General features: G+C 35.1%; 1 protein-coding gene across 2 annotated transcripts in view; it reads left to right on the top strand.

Moving 5' to 3' along the window:
- DDX4 (DEAD-box helicase 4) overlaps positions 1-19,737 on the top strand; it is a 76,762-nt gene that overhangs the window by 42,014 nt on the left and 15,011 nt on the right. For both annotated transcript variants that reach the window (XM_042233781.2, XM_027980068.3), the window contains 10 exons: positions 2,517-2,618; positions 3,553-3,633; positions 4,896-4,943; positions 8,305-8,352; positions 8,456-8,503; positions 9,075-9,217; positions 9,843-9,995; positions 12,069-12,223; positions 14,772-14,901; positions 16,292-16,458. In XM_042233781.2, coding sequence (XP_042089715.1) covers positions 2,517-2,618; positions 3,553-3,633; positions 4,896-4,943; positions 8,305-8,352; positions 8,456-8,503; positions 9,075-9,217; positions 9,843-9,995; positions 12,069-12,223; positions 14,772-14,901; positions 16,292-16,458 — 1,075 coding nt within the window. The remainder of the gene's footprint in view (positions 1-2,516; positions 2,619-3,552; positions 3,634-4,895; positions 4,944-8,304; positions 8,353-8,455; positions 8,504-9,074; positions 9,218-9,842; positions 9,996-12,068; positions 12,224-14,771; positions 14,902-16,291; positions 16,459-19,737) is intronic.

Below are 19,737 nucleotides of genomic sequence, written 5' to 3'. Positions count from 1 at the left end.
GCTTTGACATATCCTTTATGCTATTAATATTTGAGTTAATATTCAGTAGGTGTGTCTCCTGCTTTCTGATGTCACTAGATTTGTCTTTTCCTAAGACCACCAGAGTGTTCTATGAAGTACGAAAGGTGGGACTGTGTGAATCTTGGTCAGTCACAGTATAGATAAACTGGAATGTCTTTGTCTGTCAGGAGGAACATTGGAGATATGGGAGAAGGGAGAAATTGTAGATTAATTACCATACTTGCTAATCCTGCCTCTACTTGAGGTGAGATGGTATAAAAGTGCTCAGTTCTGGATTATCTGTAGGCAGACATGTTAAAATAGCAACAATATCCACGAAAAACCACAGTGAGCTTATATAATTGCTACAAGTGTGAAAATATATTTATGATAGAACTTTAGTTTTTGGAGCTGCACTAGATTCATCAGATACATCATAGTTTTTGCTGCAACTTGGAGATATATTTTCCCCTTGCCTATTAGAGATGATTGGCTCATTGAATAGATCATTGAATAGCAGGCCTTCCTAGTGAAGCTGAGACTTGCTGTGGATTTCACTATAGCCTTGGTTGAGTTGTGAGGGGGGTGTAGGAATTTGGTGAATGAGGGATGGCTTATTTGTCTCGTAAGCTGAGTCTTTAAAGGCAATTGCAGGGGTCCCTGCAATGATGGGGTGGACATTTAGTCAAGAAACAGACTCCTCTTTCAATATTGCTTTCCTTCCCCCTTTAACAAGCAGTTTTGACACTAATGTTCCTAAAACATAGCTCTTTTTAAATTTTTTGGTTTTCTGCAGAACAATGATTATCTTGCTTACTATTCAGTTTTCTTTAAATCATTTTAATTCATATTTAAGTGAAGCAGTGAAAAGCCAGTTGCAGCTCTTTGTACTTGATCCTGGTTTATTGACTAGTGTAGGTTGCCTAATAGGGTGTCCCTGATTGTTATTTTCTTTAGATGTATACATTTGAAGGTAGAAAATTTGTGTGTGACACGGTGTCACTCGGTAAATAGATGTGTGTGTAAATAAATAGAACTGTATCTAAGTTTATGTTGAAGTATAATGTCATATAGGAACAGGTAGGTGCATATTTCATAAATGTATACAGCTCAGTGATTTTTCAGTAACTGAAAACACCTGGGTTCTCTGTTTTCCCAAGCACGCAGATCAGGAGTAGAAATTACTAGGTCCTCAAAAACCCCTTTCATGCTTATTTTTAGTCATTATATAGCACTGCCCTTCCAGTTAATCTCTATTCCGACTTCTAGCAGCATACATTTTAAAAAATTTTCTACTTAATATAAATGGAATCACATAGTATATTTTTGTGTCTAGCTTCCTCTTAATGTAATTGTGAGATTGTCTTATTGTTGGTTGCAGTTGAAGATCATTATTGCTATATAGTGTTCTTTTGTTCTCCTGTTCTGCTAATGGTGGGTACTCAGATTTTGTACAGTTTTGGACTGTTCTGAAACTGCTGCTCTGAACATTCAAGTACATTTCTTTTGGTGACACTTGTTAGTGTTTGTCTTTTTGACTGTAGTCATTCTAATGGATATAAAGTGGTATCTATCATTTTTTATAATTGAGATATAGTTGATATATAATATTTTGTAAATTACAAGTATCAAAACAGTGATTCATACCTTTTAAAGGTTATACTCCATTTATAGTTATTATGAAACGTTGGCTGTATCCTCTGTATTGCACAACATATCCTTGTATCATTGAGATTTTGATTTGCATTTCCTAATGACTGTGATGTTGAGCAGCTCTCCATGTGTGTATTGGTCATTTGTATACACAAATCTTCCAGACAGAAAATCAGTAAGGCAACAGAGATCCTAAATGACATATTAGAACAGTTAGAATTAATTGATATTTTCAGGACATTCAGTTCAGTTCAGTCACTCAGGCTCTCTGCGACCCTGTGGACTGCAGCACACCAGGCTTCCCTGTCCATCACCAACACCCATAGCTTGTTCAAACTCATGTCCATTGAGTTGGTGATGCCATCCAACCATCTCATCCTCTGTCGTTCCCTTCTCCTCCCACCTTCAATCTTTCCCAGCATCAGGGTCTTTTCCAACGAGTTAGTTCTTCACATCAGGTGGCCAAAGTATTGGAGTTACAGCTTCAGCATCAGTCCCTCCAATGAATAGTCAGGAGTTATTTGCTTTAGGATTCACTAGTTTGATCTCCTTGCAGTCCAAGGGACTCTGAAGAGTCTTCACCAACACCGCAGTGTTTATAGGTGTCACTTTTTCTTTCTAGTCATTTTTAGGTTTTGTTCGCAAAGCAAATAGTGGATTTTTTTTTTAAAACATAGCTTTTGTCTATTTACTGGTAAAGTTGAGCATTTATAGGTCAAATACAGCATTTCTCTTTAGTAACTATCTGTTGATGGCTTAAAATATTAAAGTCATTGAATTATGCAAGGCTTAAATTAACTTGGCCACCATGTCCCCAAGATTGCTTTGTTGGTTTTTGTGTCGTTTGTGTTTTAATATTATAGGTTATCAAGACGGAAATGATTCAGAAGCTTCAGGATCGTCCAGAAGAGGTGGAAGAGGTAGTTTCCGAGGTTGCCGTGGAGGATTTGGTTTAGGAAGTCCAAGTTAGTAGTGGATTGCGAATATTGTGCTTCATTTATTAAGGAAATGATTAAAAATAACACCTATCACATATAAGATTGTTATGACTATATGGGAATGGTTTAGTATAGTGGCTGGTATATAATCACTTATGCTATGTAAAAATAGACACATGTAATTCCTTATAGATTAAATGAGAATATGTGAATCTTTCTAACAGTTTGTGTGATGCAGTTCTTTAATATTACATGCTGTGAAGCATTTCAGAGCTTTGATAAAGATGGCTGACCTTAAAATAAGTGGCATTCTCATGACTCAGCCTCCCATTATACCTTCTTATACCAGTGTGGCTTTCTACCTAAATTTTTCCAGTCGTCTTTCCTTGGTGCTAAGATATTGTCTCCTGAAGTCACTTTTGGAATGCATGTCTCTCTTAACAGAGGAGAACAGAATAGTAAAACTAAAAACATAAAAGATTTAATGATTTAATAGATGTGTAGCAGATTAGTGAATTGTCACTTTTTAAAAAGTGAAGAGATCCAGTGGGTTGCTGTTTAAGACCGATAAAGTTTGATTTGAGTGCAGTGGGTACCAAGCGATGAAATTCTGGAGAATAAGCAGTAAGATTATGTAATGTAAAATTTTGAGGGACAGTAACAGTGCTGTTTTTCAAAGGTAATTTAATTTGCCTATATCATATTTTGGTGTAGTATTAGCTCTGACTACTTTTAAAGATAATTTTAGTAAAATTTTGAGAAAGTAATTTATAATTGAAGGAAATAATTTATGGAAAATTCCTTCTGTGTGATACTTCAAAAATACTATGATTCCTGTTAAATTTATTTTATCTTGCATCTTTTTAACTTTCGGTACCATAAATTGATTTTTTTCTGTTTACTGCATGATTTAAAAGTTTTAGAAAGTAACATAATCTAATTTTTTTATCTGGAAATCTAGATAGCAATTATGAACAAGATGAGGGGACCCAGCGCTCTGGTGGCATTTTTGGTTCTAGAAGATCAGCATTAAGTGGTGCAGGTGAGAAATAGAATTTATTACTGAATATTAATCATTTACATTTGCTTTTAGGTCTAGGATTATTGAACCTAATATATATTTTTAAGTATATTAGATTGGCTCATGATTGTCGCTGCTTTTTTAGATTTGTAGGGAAAAAGAACGTGGACAGTTTTCCCTCCCTCATAAAATGTGTACTCTGAATTATTCCTTCTTCCTTATCTACCAGTTAATTATTGTTAGATATAAATTATACTTTTAGTTAGAAGAAGGAAAATGAAGTTTCCTTTGGTTTCAAAGAAAGGATTCTGAGGGGATTTGAGGAGAAAGTGAAAAAATAAAACCATTCTGTTGATGAAAATGTTTAAAAGTAGTTAAATCAACTGTGGTATTAAAGAAAAATGAGCTATCAAGCCTGAAAAGACATGGAGGAGCCTAAAATGCGTACTGTGTGCATGCTAAGTCACTTCAGTTGTGTCAGATTCTTTGCAAACCCATGGACTCACCAGGCTCCTCTGTCCATGGGATTCTCTAGACAGGAATACTATAGTGGGTTGCCATGCCCTCCTCCAGGGGATCTTGCTGACCCAGGGATTGAACCTGCGTCTCCTGTGACTCCTGCATTGCAGGCAGATTCTTTACTGCTGAGCCATAGGGGAAGCTCTAAATATGTGCTACTGAGTGAAAGAAGCCAGTCTGAAAAGCCCATATCCTGTATGATTCCAGCTCTGTATGACATTCTGGAAAAGGCAAAACTATAAGAAGAGGGGCGAAAAAAAATGAGTGGTTGCTAGGGGTTCAAGGAAGAGATGAACAGACAAAGCATTGAGAATTTTTAGGGTAGTGAAGTTACTTTGTATGATACTATAATGATGGAGACATGCCTTGATACATTTTTGCAAACATAAAAAACACTGTACAGTACCGTGAATGAGCTGTAATGTAAACCATGGACTTTGGGTGATTATGTTGTGCCAATTTAGGTTTATCAACTGTAACAAAATACCTCTCTTGTGGGGAGTGTTGATTATGGGGAGGTCAGGAATATGCAGGTGTGAGGACTGGAAATATCTGGAAACCTGAAATTGCCCTAAAAAAATGAAGTGTTTAAACAAAATGTTCAAATGAGAAAAAGGTTTTAATATAGAATTAGGAGATGGGTGGGTTAAGGGTCTAGGAATCCTGAGAAATCACTCAGTATTTGAAAAGAAATAGCTATATGTTTTATGTGCTTGAAGAGGAGCTGTGTTTTCTCTAAATATTCTTAAAACAATGCCTTACAGATAATGGTGACACTTTCCAAAGCAGAAGTGGTAGTGGAAGTGGACGAGGTGAGTTCTTACTTGGTTTACCTGTAAGTGGTTAAAATGACTGTAATCCAAGTTTAATTTTTGAAGTTAAAGGTAACTGTTGCTGCTTTTCTACATACTTCGAGGAGTACACAGCACGGCCAGTTTGGAGAAGTTGTTTACTTTTGTTGTTTAGTTGCTGTGTTTGTGTCTGACTCTTGCAACCCTGTGGGCTATAGCCCACCAGGCTCATCTGTCCATGGGATTTTCCAGGCAAGAATACTGGAGTGGGTTGCCATTTCCTTCTCCAGGGAAAGCCAGTTGTTTACTACTACTCTTTAATCCAACAATTCCATTATATACTATAGGTATATATGCTCAATACATGTAAAAGGATGTTCACTGAAGCTTCATTTATGATAAGTGAAAACTGAAAATCACCTAAAAGTCATCAATAAATAACTGCTTAATAAATAATATAACCATAAAATGGGAGTTACCATGCAAATATTAAAGACTGAGATGTAATCTATGTTTACAGATTCTTATATTAAAATAATTTTTCTTACTATGAAAAGAAAACATGAATATTTAAATATAGCTCAGTAAATTTATAGCCATTATTTCCCAATCACTTTGATTCAATATATGAAACATTTTGGTATGGCTGATAGAGACTTGAGAAACACCTTGATCTCATTAGCAACATAATAACACTCTAACTCTTAAAGTGTATCGTTTTCTCAGAGGATTTGTTTCATTTTCTTTCTGTTGAAAAATGTTTAACCTTTTGCAAAAAGTCTGTGAATGCACTCTATTTTGGACTCCTGATCTCCTATATACTGTCACCATCTAGAACATTTCAGAGAAAGTTCTATTACAAACACAAGTAACTGTTCATTTTTAAAATTGTTTTGACATTTACAGATTAATACAGAAAAATCAACTGCCCTATGATCTTGGAGGAGCCAGGGTTTTCATATGCTTCTGTTTACTCCTTTCCTTTTAAATCAAAGAAAAATTCTGATTGTAAGACATTTTACATAGTCTTACTTTCACCATCCGTGATATATCTTTACTCTCCCTGCTACAATTCCAAAGCCTTAACAACTTCAACTTTCTAAGAACATCTGCCTCTGAACCAGAATTGTAACATAATGCCTCACATAATTTATTCTACACCTTTTAGATATGCTTAAATAATTCTCATTGTTTTAAAAGAGTGGTTTTATTTAAATAAGGACTTCCCTGGTGGCTCAGACGGTAAAGCATCTGTCTACTGTGTGGGAGACCTGGGTTAGATCCCTGGGTTGGGAAGTTCCCTGGAGAAGGAAAAGGCAACCCACTCCAGTTCTCTTGCCTAGAAAATCCCATGGACGGAGGAACCTGGTGTCCATGGGGTCACAAAGAGTCGGACACGACTGAGCAACTTCACTATCACTATTTAAATAAATTGAATATTATATCAATTTAGGTAATTCATTTTTAAAAACTACTGTTTGCAGTTTTAGAGAATTTAGCATTTTACAGAATCTGAGACATAACCATACAGTTTTCAAACAAAAATTTGTGGTTGACTTTTGACTTATAAAATTGTTGCAATATTTAAGAGAACTGAAAGCTTGGAAAGGTTTTGCTTATAAGGTGAAGCATTTAAAGTGTTTAGAACGGTATGTATTAAATTTACAAATGCAGTTTAAAGGTTTAAAGAAATGCAATTAACTAAGTATAATCGCTTGATGAAGATTTGTTTACTCAAGTGAAGTTGATTGCATATTCATTAGGTAATTTTTGACATTTTCTTGATATATAAATAAAATAATTGAAATTATTATAAAAAATAAAAGGATCTTATGAGATAATTAGCTTGGTGTAGGGGATAAAGAAAATTCAGTATAGATACTTTTATATTACTAAAAAAATCTCAGAGTTAAAAATGCTTAAATTTCATATAATAGTTAAAATATTTTCCAGACTAGTAAAACAATAAAGCTTGTTTAATATCTCTGAAAAATTCTGAGATCATTATTAGTCTGAGAGCATTCAGAGTGGCAACTCCCTTGAACCACTTTTCCCTGCTTCACTCCTTCAAATTCTTGGTTTCTTCATTATAGAAAAAGATTAATGGCTAAACCATATTTTATACAAATTCTTAGATCTTGTTTGAAAAGGGGTTTGAAGACCTGTGGACATACAGGACAAGAAAATTAGAGTGCACATATAAAAATGCTATATAAACACTCTTGCCTGGAAAATCCCATGGACAGAGGAGCCTGGTTGGCTGTAGTCCATGGGGTCACTAAGAGTCAGACACGACTGAGCGACTTCACTTTCACTTTTCACTTTCATGCACTGGAGAAGGAAATGGCAACCCACTCCAGTGTTCTTGCCTGGAGAATCCCAGGGACGGCGGAGCCTGGTGGGCTGCCATCTATGGGGTCGCACAGAGTCGGACACGACTGAAGCGACTTAGCAGCAGCAGCAGCAGCAGCCTTTCAAATCTAATGCAGTCCTTATTCTTTTTGTGATAGTACCTGGAAGTGGCACAATCAATGACTCCTTGTCTAGAAACCAGAAAGGTAGTGTGTGAAAAAGAGTTAACATGATAGGCCTGACTGTTCTTGGAAAGTCCTTCTTATAAGACCCTTCCCTGACTTTTGGGAACTTGGATTTGGGGAGGGATCTCAACACCCTTAACCAGTGTGAGTGGTCCACTGTACCTAAATGGTTTGTATAACAATGTGGTTTATAATGAATACCCACTTTTCTTCTGGGAGTTGGGAAATTTGGTACATGCCAGGCAGAAGGTTCCTGCCTGCTTTATCAGCCCCTCCTGGATATTGAATCTCTAATTGATTACTCTGGTAAACATTTTCAACATGTTGTCACAACTTGACCTGTATAACACCAGTGGGAGTGACTCTTAAAATCTTGCACTTGGTCTTCTCTGGGCTTTTCTCCATACCCTTTTTACCTTTGCTCATTTTGCTCCATATCTTTTCTGTGTAGTAAGTCACAGCCATAGTTATGACTGTATTCTGAGTTCTAGCAAATCATAGAGCCTATAGGTTATAGTGGGGACATCTCAACAGAGATGGTCTTTTAGTTCCTGTTAGAAAATATATTCCTTTGTTGAGGAATATAGGAATAGGAAAGAGACATAACAGCTTAAACAAGAAGATACTAATATATTATAACATTGTAACCTGCATAAAGTCAGCATTTTAAATGCTAAGGGAACTTAAAATATTCAGGATTCTATTTATCTTAATTGTCTGAAGTATTATTTGTTTGAGGGGACCATCCATGTTTAGAACTTTTTCTCTTTGAAGACAAGCAACAAAAATAAAGATAGACACAGTCTTGTATATTGACTGACTGTCACTGTGTATTTCTTTAATAGGTGGTTACAAAGGTTTAAATGAAGAAGTAATTACAGGCTCTGGAAAGAGTAAGTTTTACTTTAGATAAGGTATTTGATTTTTATAGTGAGTATTGTTTTACCCCTCAATTTTAAAAAACGTTTGTCTTTTTTTGGCTTGATTCCTTTTAAGATTCTTGGAAGTCAGAAGCTGAAGGAGGAGAAAGTGGTGACACTCAAGGTATATTAATTTTTGTGTGATCCACAGAAATGTATATTACATTTTAATACAAATGCAGAATATTTAAAGAGATAACTTTAAAAGTTTGAAGTAAAAACTTTAATGGTAAACACTGGGAACTTTTTTGTAATTTTATTTATTTACTTTTGGCTGTGCTGGGTCTTCGTTGCTACACAGGCTTTTCTCTAGTTGCGGAGAGTGAGGGCTCTCTAGTTGCGGTCTTCTCATTGTGGTGGCGTTTCTTGTTGCAGAGCATGGGCTTTAAGGTGCATGGGCTTTAAGGTGCACGGGCTTCAGAAGTTGTGATACGTAGGCTCAGTAGTTGCAGCTCCTGGGCTCTAGCGCACAGGCTGCGCATGGGCTTAGTTGCTCTGTGGCATGTGAGATTTTCCTGTGGCAGGGAGTGAACTTGTGTTTCCTGCATTTGGCAGGTGGATTCTTTTCCAGTGAGCCACCAGGGAAGCCCAGGAATTTGCATGTTGTTTTAAATTTGAGTTTGTCGGTTTTCGTCTGTTTTCTCTCTTGTTTTTATTCTAGTCCTTATAATGTAAATTTTCTTTTAAATTCTAAGGACCAAAAGTGACCTACATACCACCTCCTCCACCTGAAGATGAGGACTCCATCTTTGCACATTATCAGACAGGCATAAACTTTGACAAATATGATACTATTCTTGTAGAAGTATCTGGACATGATCCACCACCAGCAATTCTGGTCAGTGCAATAATTGTTTCTGTAATGACTGTGAGGCAAACTTTGCTTTTTAAAAATTTGGCACATTTCTTTACGTTGATATTAAAGAATACAAAAATTTCATCTTTAGAATTTGATGTCTTAGGTTGGAAATTTAGAATCATATCTAACATCTACATTAGAATTAATTGCTGTGTTGAAAGGGAGGGTACTATATTTCCTCCCCACCTCCTCAAACTAGGATGGAAACTTGATTTAAATTTATTAAAAAGGATACTTTTCCTAAAGATTCAATATTTCTGCTTTCTACGTATGTGAAAAAGTGCATCTTAGGGGAGTGATTTTTCTAAGGAATGGGGGATCCCAGAGTCCCCTGTTGATAATGAACCATTTTTATTGATCAGAGTTATTTGTATCTCACAGGTTTTAAGGGGGCTGAACAAGTTTTTAGAGCCATTTTCTGTATGGAATATTCCTTAATTCTATCAAGTAATCGCGTACAAGTTCTAGATATTACTTTTGAATGGGGGCATATGCATATATAAAGTAGAATTAACAACTTGAAACTAATTCAAATGGAGTATGTTTATGGAATGACTAGTGTATGATACATGGAATTTAACCACTGCCCCCTGATTTTTTTTAGACTTTTGAAGAAGCTAATCTTTGTCAGACACTGAATAACAACATTGCTAAAGCTGGTTATACTAAGCTTACTCCTGTGCAAAAATACAGTATTCCTATTATACAAGGAGGACGAGATTTGATGGCTTGTGCTCAGACGGGCTCTGGAAAGACTGTAAGTCACTTCGCTACATATATTTTGCCCAGTATTCAAACTATCACTTTTTGAACTTTGGTTCTTCCCAAGTAGATGATTTTAGTGAACTGTCATAAATACTCATGTTTTTGCCTCTGATTTCTGGTTTTATTGAAGTTTGTGTGCTTTTGAAGAAAGAATTTTTAACTCTTTCTAGAGTAGTATTTTGCAGTTCATAGATGTTTAATCTCTAAGTGTATTCAGCTCCTTCTGTGGGACATAATATTTAAAACAAAACAACTGAGAGTCAAAGCACCAAAGGTTATAAGACCTTTGATTATAAGAGCAAGGGAAAAAATAATTTATGTAATGTAAAGTTTTCCCTGTCACTTCATGGCAAATAGATGGGAAACAAAAAGTGGAAACAGTGACAGATTTTATTTTCTTGGGCTCCAAAATCACTGTGGATGGTGACTGCAGCCACGAAATTAAAAGATACTTCCTCCTACAAACCTAGACAGCATATTAAAAAGCAGAAATTTACCACTTTGCTTACAAAGGTCCTTACAGTCAAAGGTAAGGTTTTTCCAGTAGTCATGTATGGATGTGAGAGCCTTAAAGAAGGCTGAAAGCCAAAGAACAACTGTGGTGCTGGAGGAGGCTCTTGAGAGTGCTTTGGACAGCACAGAGATCAAAGCAATCAATCCTAAAAGAAATTTGCCCTGAATATACTGGAAGGACTGATGCTGAAGCGCCAGTACTTCAGCTACCTGGTGCAAAGAGCTGACTCATTGGAAAAGACCCTGATGCTGGAAAAGATTAAGGCAGGCGGAGAAGAGGGCGACAGAGGATGAGATAGCTGGATGGCATCACCAACTCAATGGACATAAGTTTGAGCAAACTCTGGGAGATAGTTAAAGGAGCCTGACGTACTGTAGTCCATGGGGTCAAAAAGAGTTGGACACAACTTAGTGACTAACAATAACAGTGTGATAGCTGATACAGTTTTGGAGTCAAGAGAATGAGAAATAGCTGTGTGTACTGTTGTTGTCTGTGTACAGTGCTAAGTCGCTTCAGTCGTGTCCAACTCTGTGCGACCCCATAGACAGCAGCCCACCAGGCTCCTCCGTCCCTGGGATTCTCCAGGCAAGAACACTGGAGTGGGTTGCCATTTCCTTCTCCATTGCATGAAAGTAAAAAGTGAAAGTGAAGTCCCTCAGTCGTGTCCGACTCTGTGACCCCATGAACTGCAGCCCGCCAGGCTCCTCTGTCCATGGGATTTTCCAGGCAAGAGCACTGGAGTGGGGTGCCATCGCCTTCTCCCTATGTACAGTACCTGGTCCTTAGTATGAAGTGACCTCTGGTTATGCTAATTCTAAAAGAACTCTGATGGGACCAAGCTGGTCTTAGGACTAAACTGTGAGATTTGTGAATTAAATAGGGTTCCATGAGATGAGCATTAAAGACTGTCATTTCCAGGATCATAGTCTTCCCTCATACTATATATTAGTCTTAAAAGTCCTCCATAGTAGAGTTGAAAGGAAAATAAGTGAAAATAAGCTGTATAGTATAGCAGCTAATGTGTCACTTAAATGTGGTTTTGGTGGTAGATTTTAGTGTCTTATTTAATAAGAAAACTGTAGCACAAAGTTACTCTTGCCATATGTAACTTTTACAAGGATGATAAGTTTAGTAATCCAAATGAATGCTTTCCCAGTTTTTGCTCTGCTTTGTGGACCACTTTTGTCATGCATTCTGATTTTATTTCTACCTCAAAAGGAATCATTTAGAATAAATGCTACATTCCTCATTAACCTCTCAAAATAAGTTAATGTTTGTTTATTTAGAGTCTTTGGTTGTGTTATTTTTTTTAAAGCACAAAAGATAGTTTCATAAGATAGATTAACTTTATCAAACATTTTATATTTTATAATACGAGCATGACGACCAAAATGTTAGAAACTCATTGAAATAAAAATTTCCCTTTGTCATTTTAAATTTATCAAAAAGATGAAAGAAGAAGCTAAAGCATATAAAGACATGAGGAATAGGTTGCCATAGGGAAAAGGATGATGCCCTATAGATTTGTAAGTTATGCAATTTAACTTCTAGGCAGCATTTCTCTTGCCAATTTTGGCTCATATGATGCGTGATGGAATAACTGCCAGTCGTTTTAAAGAACTTCAGGAACCAGAGTGTATTATTGTAGCACCAACTCGAGAGTTGATCAATCAAATCTATTTGGAAGCCAGAAAATTTTCTTTTGGGTAAGTACATCTGGAATGCCACTCACAAGTTTTTCTTTAGAGAATTATTGTATTTATTTTGGGAAAAACTCAGTACATGAATAAGAATGCAGTCATATAATTTAATTTGGTGTTACTTGACTGAAGTTGACTTTTTCATAATCTTGTTTATAGAATCTATTTTTTAAAATGCTTATTAAAAATTAGATAATGATAGAAGAAGTAGAACGATAAGACAGTGTACATATTCATGTGTTTTCTGGTAGTCTTTAAGTATATGTTTAAAAATGAGTTTATGGTGTTCCTAATAATTTTCTATCCCTAATAATTTTCTGTGTTAATGTTTCTTTAACACATAACTTTGTAAAATGGATAACTGCTTATTTAACAATCAGACCTAATTTTTAATGACTGTAAGATTGTCCATGTGTTTGTATTTTATTTCTCTATTTGGGAGATTTAAGTTGTTTCTAATTTGGGGCTACTATAAATAAAAGCAGTTCTTGCTTTAATGAACAGCTTGTTTATAAACTTTTCTACTTATAAATTTAATGTTAAAGAATATGAAGTTATTTTAAAGCTTGCATTCTACCAGCAGTATTTGAAAATGTTAACTTCACTATACACTTTGCCACTATTTGGTATTATATTAGTTATCTGTTGCTGCTTACCTTAAAACCTAGTTGCTCAAAACAATACATATTATTATCTTACAGTTTCTGAGGGTTAGCAATTGAGGAACACTTTAGCTGGATGTTTCTGGCTTGGCATCTCATGAGGTTGCAGACAAGATGTCATTTAGAATTACAGTCATCTGGCTTTATTGGATCTCTCTGTAAGAATGGTTGTCTCTAGGAAATGACAGCTAGCTTCACTTAGATTGAAAGGTCAGTGAGAAAGAGCAAGGAGGAGGTTTCTGTGACTTTTGTAAGACAGTTGCAGTCACTTTTGCTATATTCTGTTCGTTACTAAGCAGGTCACTAAGTCTAGCTCATACTCAGGACTGGCTATATAATTTGTGAGAACTAGCCCAAAATGAAAATACAAGGTCCTTTGTTTAAAAATTATGATGAATTTTAAAGCAGCAAATAGAATATTAAACCAGGCTCAGGTCTTTTTTAAGCATAGGACTCTATATGACTGCACAGGTTATATACCTATGAAGCCAGCCTTGCACACATCTTTGGAGGAAGGGAGTTAGGATCTACATTTAGGAAGGAAGGCATATTGAAGATTTTGTGTATGTATTTTTAAATCACTACAGCTATCTTCATGTTTTCATTTATTTGGTTATTGAGAGGTTGAACTACATTTTGAATGCTTTGTACATTTTCCCTGTGAATTATTCATTTGCTATCTACCCATTTATCTGTTGGTATATTAGTGTTTTTTTGTACAATTCTTAAGAGCTTTCTATCTAGAACCTTCACCTTTTATTTTGTATAAATCAGTTTATTTAAAATTAGAGGAGAAAAATTGAAATTTTTTTAATGTCAACCTTGACAGATCTTTTGTAAGAAGTAGATGTACATTGCTTATACCAGTGTTTATTTCTTACCCCCAGGTACTGTGTTGTTCTTCAAGCTTTTAAATCAAGTAAAAGATAAAAGTTTTTTTTTTTAAACAAAACAATAATGATATTTCAGATAATATGTATGCACAAAATGTGTATTAGTATGTGGATATTTGTTGGAACATTTTTGTGGCAAAAAACTGAGAAGTATCTAATTATCTTTAATCCTCCTCTTCAAAGTTTACACACTATTACCAGTTTTATGTGAAATAGTATAGAAAGAGCTGGTGCATATGTACACACTTTAATTCTCCTCTCGACAAATCTTAGCATACTAAGCTTGGTTGCCACCCTTTAAAAAAAAAAATGGTATATGTTGGAGCTAACGCTTACTATAGAACTGTACTCCTCTTTATAGATGCTCAGTTCTTTTGTAAGGAAGGCCTATAATTCTGTTTTTTATTGTTAGACAACTAGATAGTTTTCAGTCTTTTGATACTAAGAATCATGTTAGCAGTCAATATATTACACAGTCATCTTTACCCATTTGTGGGGACATATCTGAAGGGAAAATCCTATATGTGAATTTATTGAGAAAAATAAGTTTTAAAATTTTAATAGAGACTAAAATTGTGAAAGGGATTGTATCAGTTTATCCCTCAGAGTGCCAATTTCCCTGCACTGGCTAACATGGCATTATCACACTTGAGGGAAAATTTTGTTAGACCTCCTTTGTTTTGTTTTGTTTTGTTTTTGCTTTTAAAAGTAATATTGAACTTAAAGTGTTTAAAAACCATTTGTATTTTTAATGGACATTTGTTCATGTTGTTGGCCCGTTGTGTGGGTGTTGGTTGTGTTTATCATTGTTTTTGAAGAGCTCTATCAGACAGGTTGCAAATATTTTTTTCCTGCAGCTTTTCAACTTTCTGGGATGAATTGTAAAAGAATGTTGAATATATTAGCTCTTGCTTTATGGATTTCATTTTACATCTCATTAAAAACAAATGACTAATTTTCAAGCAACTAGAAAATGACATTTATTTTTATTGTCAATAGGACTTGTGTAAGAGCAGTTGTCACATATGGGGGAACCCAGTTGGGGCATTCAATTCGACAAATAGTACAAGGCTGTAATATATTATGTGCTACTCCTGGGAGACTGATGGATATCATAGGCAAAGAAAAGGTAGGCTCTAGAGGGATAACAAAGTTGTGAGATTGACTAATAATTGTTTTGTTTGGGAAAGAGAGAAACTTGTGTAAAGACATGTATGTTCATTACAGCACCATTTGTATATTAGGCTCCCATTTGATTCCTTGAATGCTTTCTTATATAAATCTTAATACAAATAGGTAAATAGTATTTTTCATTTTATACTTGGGAAACAAACTTTTAGTGAGATTATGTAATTTATTGTAATCTCTAAATTAGCTCTAGTAAGTGATAGGGTTGGAACCTGGATCTGATTCCAGAATCCATATCCTAGACCCACTATACTGGGAGAAAAATGAAATCAATAATTTTTTCTAGTTTCATATATGTCTTGAGGAAATCTTTTTTTTTTTCCTGGAAGAAAACCTTTGTGGCATCAGTAATTTTGTCTCCTGTTTTAAGTGTGAGAGTAATATTATCCAGGATTATTAAGTTTCTGTCTTTGGAGAGAGATTTTAGGGCTATTTATTTTCAGTATTCATATACCGCATCATTACAGCTCTGTATCAGTATTTTCAGTTCACTTTCGTGACCCTGCTTTTCTTTTTTAAGACTGTTCTCTAAAGGGATTATTAAAAATATGCTCTTTCTGCTGAAAGGAAATTTTCTTTACTTATTAAGAATATCCAGAGAAATTCACCTTGATTTCCCACCTTGTTTCCCATCTTCCATGGGGTAACAAAATCACTTGTTTTCTTTTTGCAAATATGTGCTTCTGTTTTTAGCACTAAGTATTCATGATAGGTAAGAAAAGTTTCCCAGTTGTTCCTGAGTGATTAGAGAATCAGGGATTTATTAAGGGTTTAAAGGAGTTAGAAATAAATTTGTCAGTTATAGGCCATTTGATAATGTCATGCTATTAAGAAATTTTATTTCTTACATTGAATAGCCTGACTTTATCAGATAATGCAGTCTAGATATGTGCTGTCCAATACAGTAGTCACTAGCTACATGTGGATATTTACATTTTAAATGATACAAAATTAAAAATTCGATCTTCAAGGCACGCTAACTACATTTCAAGTGCTTAATAGCTGCATATGGCTACTGGCTAATAGTGAAGATATAGAATTTTTAAGTAATTACAGAAAGGTCTGTTGTGTAATACTGATCTAAATGTTTTGATTTCTTTCAGTTTTATGAAATGTTTTATAACATAAGACAAAATTGAGAACTGAAATGAATACTAATACTATTACCTAACCGTAACAGTGGTCTCATCATTGTATGCATTGATTTCTAATCTTCATCTTTGAGAATATATTAATAGTTAGGCTTGATGAGAATATTTTCATTTAATATATCAACTACTATACTAACTAGTATGCATTCTTTGCTCTAACCCTTGAAAATATCTTACAAGATTGGTCTCAAACAAGTCAAATACTTAGTTTTGGATGAAGCTGATCGCATGCTGGATATGGGTTTTGGACCAGAGATGAAAAAGTTAATTTCCTGCCCAGGAATGCCGTCAAAGGAACAGCGTCAGACCCTTATGTTCAGTGCAACTTTTCCAGAAGAAATTCAAAGGTAAATTTTTTCTTCTCAGAAGTAGCTGCTATGTTCTAAAATGCTTTTATAGCAGGAGAACCAATGTGAATATCTTATTCTTGAGAAATTTACTTTTTTAAAAAATTTAGGATTATAACAGTTTAAAAGTAAAAGTATTTCTAAAAAGTTTCCTATATTTTTCCTTGTTTCTTACCTTAATTCCTGGTTTTGCATTAGCATCGCATTTTATTAGAGTGTATGTGGTTGTGTGAGTGAGAAGATGAGAGCACGTGGCACCTAGCTAGGATTTAATAAGTGCTTACTAAATGAAATTATTTTTATGGTGGTGCCCCCTCTTTGACCCCAAATTATAGAGCTTGGGGGAATTGCACTTGTGTTAGGAAATTTATGTACTAATTGTTGACAGATATTTGAGTATCATAAATACAGTGTGGACTGTGACTTCTGAGATTAGCATGACATATTCCAGCTAGAATGGTGACTCTTTTTTCTGCCTGCTAATCCCTTGGCAACAGGGAACCTGAAGTACTTATACAGTTCAGTAAAACTCCTGTTTTCTCTGGTGGAACTGTTAAGTGAAGTTGCTCAGTCGTGTCCGACTCTGTGACCCCATGGACTGTAGCCTACCAGGCTTCTCCGTCCATGGGATTTTCCAGGCAAGGGTACTAGAGTGGGTTGCCATTTCCTTCTCCAGGGGATCTTCCTGACCCAGGAATCGAACTCAGGTCTCCTGCATTGCAGGCAGACGCTTTACCCTCTGAGCCACCAGGGAAGCCCCTTTGGAAACCAAGACCTCCAATACTTGTAGTAGGTGCAGTAAGCACAATTTCCCATGTGGGTCACTGGGAATGATGGTAAATGGGCCACTCTAGCTTGGATCCCTTGGTTCCCAGACCCATATACTCCATAAAGATCTTTGGTTCCTACTGAATGATTGCTTTACTCTCTGCTTTTAAATGTTACAAATTGCCTATTATTCCATCTGAAGTCCATTTTTCGCATTCTGCATATTCCCCAAACCGTTGTAGCATCCATATCCTTGGCTTGCATTTCTACCTGTATGTTCTCCCAAACTTATTACCTGTAATTTTTTGATTGAAGTATAGTTGACTTAGAATATTATTAGTTTCAAATGTACAACTTAGTAATTTAGTATTTTATAGAATATATTGCATACAAAGTTATAAAATGTTAAATATGTTCCTTATGCTGTACATTCTGTCTTTGTAACTTATTTTATACCTAGTAGTTTGTAACTCAATCCTCTTCACCTCTTTTACTACTCTCCTGGCCCCCTCCCTTTTGGTGACCATTGGTTTATTCTCAATATCTGAGTCTGTTTGTTTTGTTATATTTGTTCCTTTGTTTTATTTTTTAGATTCCACTTATAAGTGAAAATGTACAGTATTTGCTTTTTTCTGACTTCTTTTACTAAATATAATTACCTCCAGATTCATCCATGTTATTGAAGATGGCAAAATTTCATTATTTTCTATGGCTGAGTAATATTCCATTGTGTGTGTGTGTGTGTGTGTGTGTACCACATCTTCTTTATCCATTCATCTGTTGATGGAAACTTAGGTTGCTTTTATATCTTGTCTATTGTAAATAATGCTGCTATGAACATTGGGATACATGTATCTTTTCATTTTAGTGATTTCATTTTCTTCAGATACTTACTCAATAGTGGAATTGCTTCCTATGGTAGTTTTATTTTGGATTTTTTGAAAAATGCCCGTTCTGTTTTCTGTAGTGGCTGTACCAGTTTACACTCCCACCATCAGAGCATGTGGATTCTCTTTTCGCCACATCTTGCCAGCCCTTGTTATTTCTTGTCTTTTTGATAATAGCCATTCTGACAGGTGTGCAGTGATATCTCATAGTAGTTTTGATTTGCCTTTCCCTGATGATTAGTGTTATTGAGCATCTTTTCATATGCCTATTGGCCATCTGTATGTCTTCTTTGGGAAAATGTCTATTCAGGACCTCTGCCCATTTAAAAAATTTGGGTTGTTCATCTTACACTATGAAAGAGATCATGAAGAAACCCCAAAACAGTGTACTGATTGGGAGAAGATATTTGTAAACAGTATGTTCAATGAGGGGTTAATATTCAAAATACATGAAGAACTTGTGTAAGTTAATGTATTAACTTGTATAAGTTAATATCAAAAAACAAACAGCCTGATTATTACTTGTATGCTTAATCCTTCTCAGCTTCAGACTTTTAGATTTAACTCTTCAGGATTATGTTTCCTCTTAGATGAATTACCAGTAACTCACGTTCATCAGGTACAAAATTGAACCTCTTCTTCAACTCCCTCTTTTTTCTTTCCAATTTTCCTTGTTGGCATCAAGGTCTTTTGAAACCAAAGTCGTTTGAAGCATGTTGATTCCTCCCTCATATCCCTTTAACTTCGCCCTTCAAAAGTATTCAGCTTGGCAGTTATCTCTAAAATATTGCAAATTTGTTAGTTTATTCTCTGTTTACCATTATTTTAGGTCCTTTTCAGTTCCCCTCTGCTCATTGATAGTAGCTTTCTAATATGTCTGCAGTTTGACTTTTGGGCTGTTAAAATTGCAAAACTAAGTCTGATCTTTATCACCATGTATTTAAAATAAATTCTCCCATGTCTTTCCATTTCCACAGACTAACCAACTTTTAAATGCTTTTGTACATGACAATTTTTGCCTCATTTGCCACTTTATTCCTTGTAATGATGTTTTTCTGGCTTATTTAGAGTATTTCCTATTGGCTACGCAAGCCAAATTCTGTTCCTCTTCATTATTTATCCTTATTTCTTCTTTCCTTCTGCACAGAGTGCTTTTCCTTAGTCATCACTATTTCATGTTCTTGCTTGCTGCTGCTTTAGATAAAGGTTTAAACTTGAAGACTCTTAATAGACATCATTTCATCCATTTCCTGCCAGTCTTATAAAGGAACCCTCTATCTTGTGAAGGAAACTATTTAAAACACTTTTCAGTTTTCTTGTAATATAGTAAGGTTAAATCGCTGTTAAATATTGTAGCACTAGTTTACTATAGTAAAACATTAATTAAAATATGTAAATATTAAACTAATAAAATATTTTTAAATTATAGTAATTGCTTTTATATAGCTATATTTATGCTGTTTGATATGAGGAACACAGGCAGAGATCATCATATTCATCTTTATACACATAGTACCTTATACCACATATGCCTCACATGAGGCACTCAGTATATATTTTAATGAGTGTAAAGGATGATTGATAATAATTTTAGATAATGTCAAGGTTTGTGCCTGGATGAAAG

This window comes from Ovis aries, chromosome 16 (assembly GCF_016772045.2).
Source record: "Ovis aries strain OAR_USU_Benz2616 breed Rambouillet chromosome 16, ARS-UI_Ramb_v3.0, whole genome shotgun sequence".
NCBI classification, from domain to species: Eukaryota; Metazoa; Chordata; class Mammalia; order Artiodactyla; family Bovidae; genus Ovis; species Ovis aries.
Note: the sequence above shows the minus strand (reverse complement) of the source record. Positions and strands in the feature narration are given on the sequence as shown.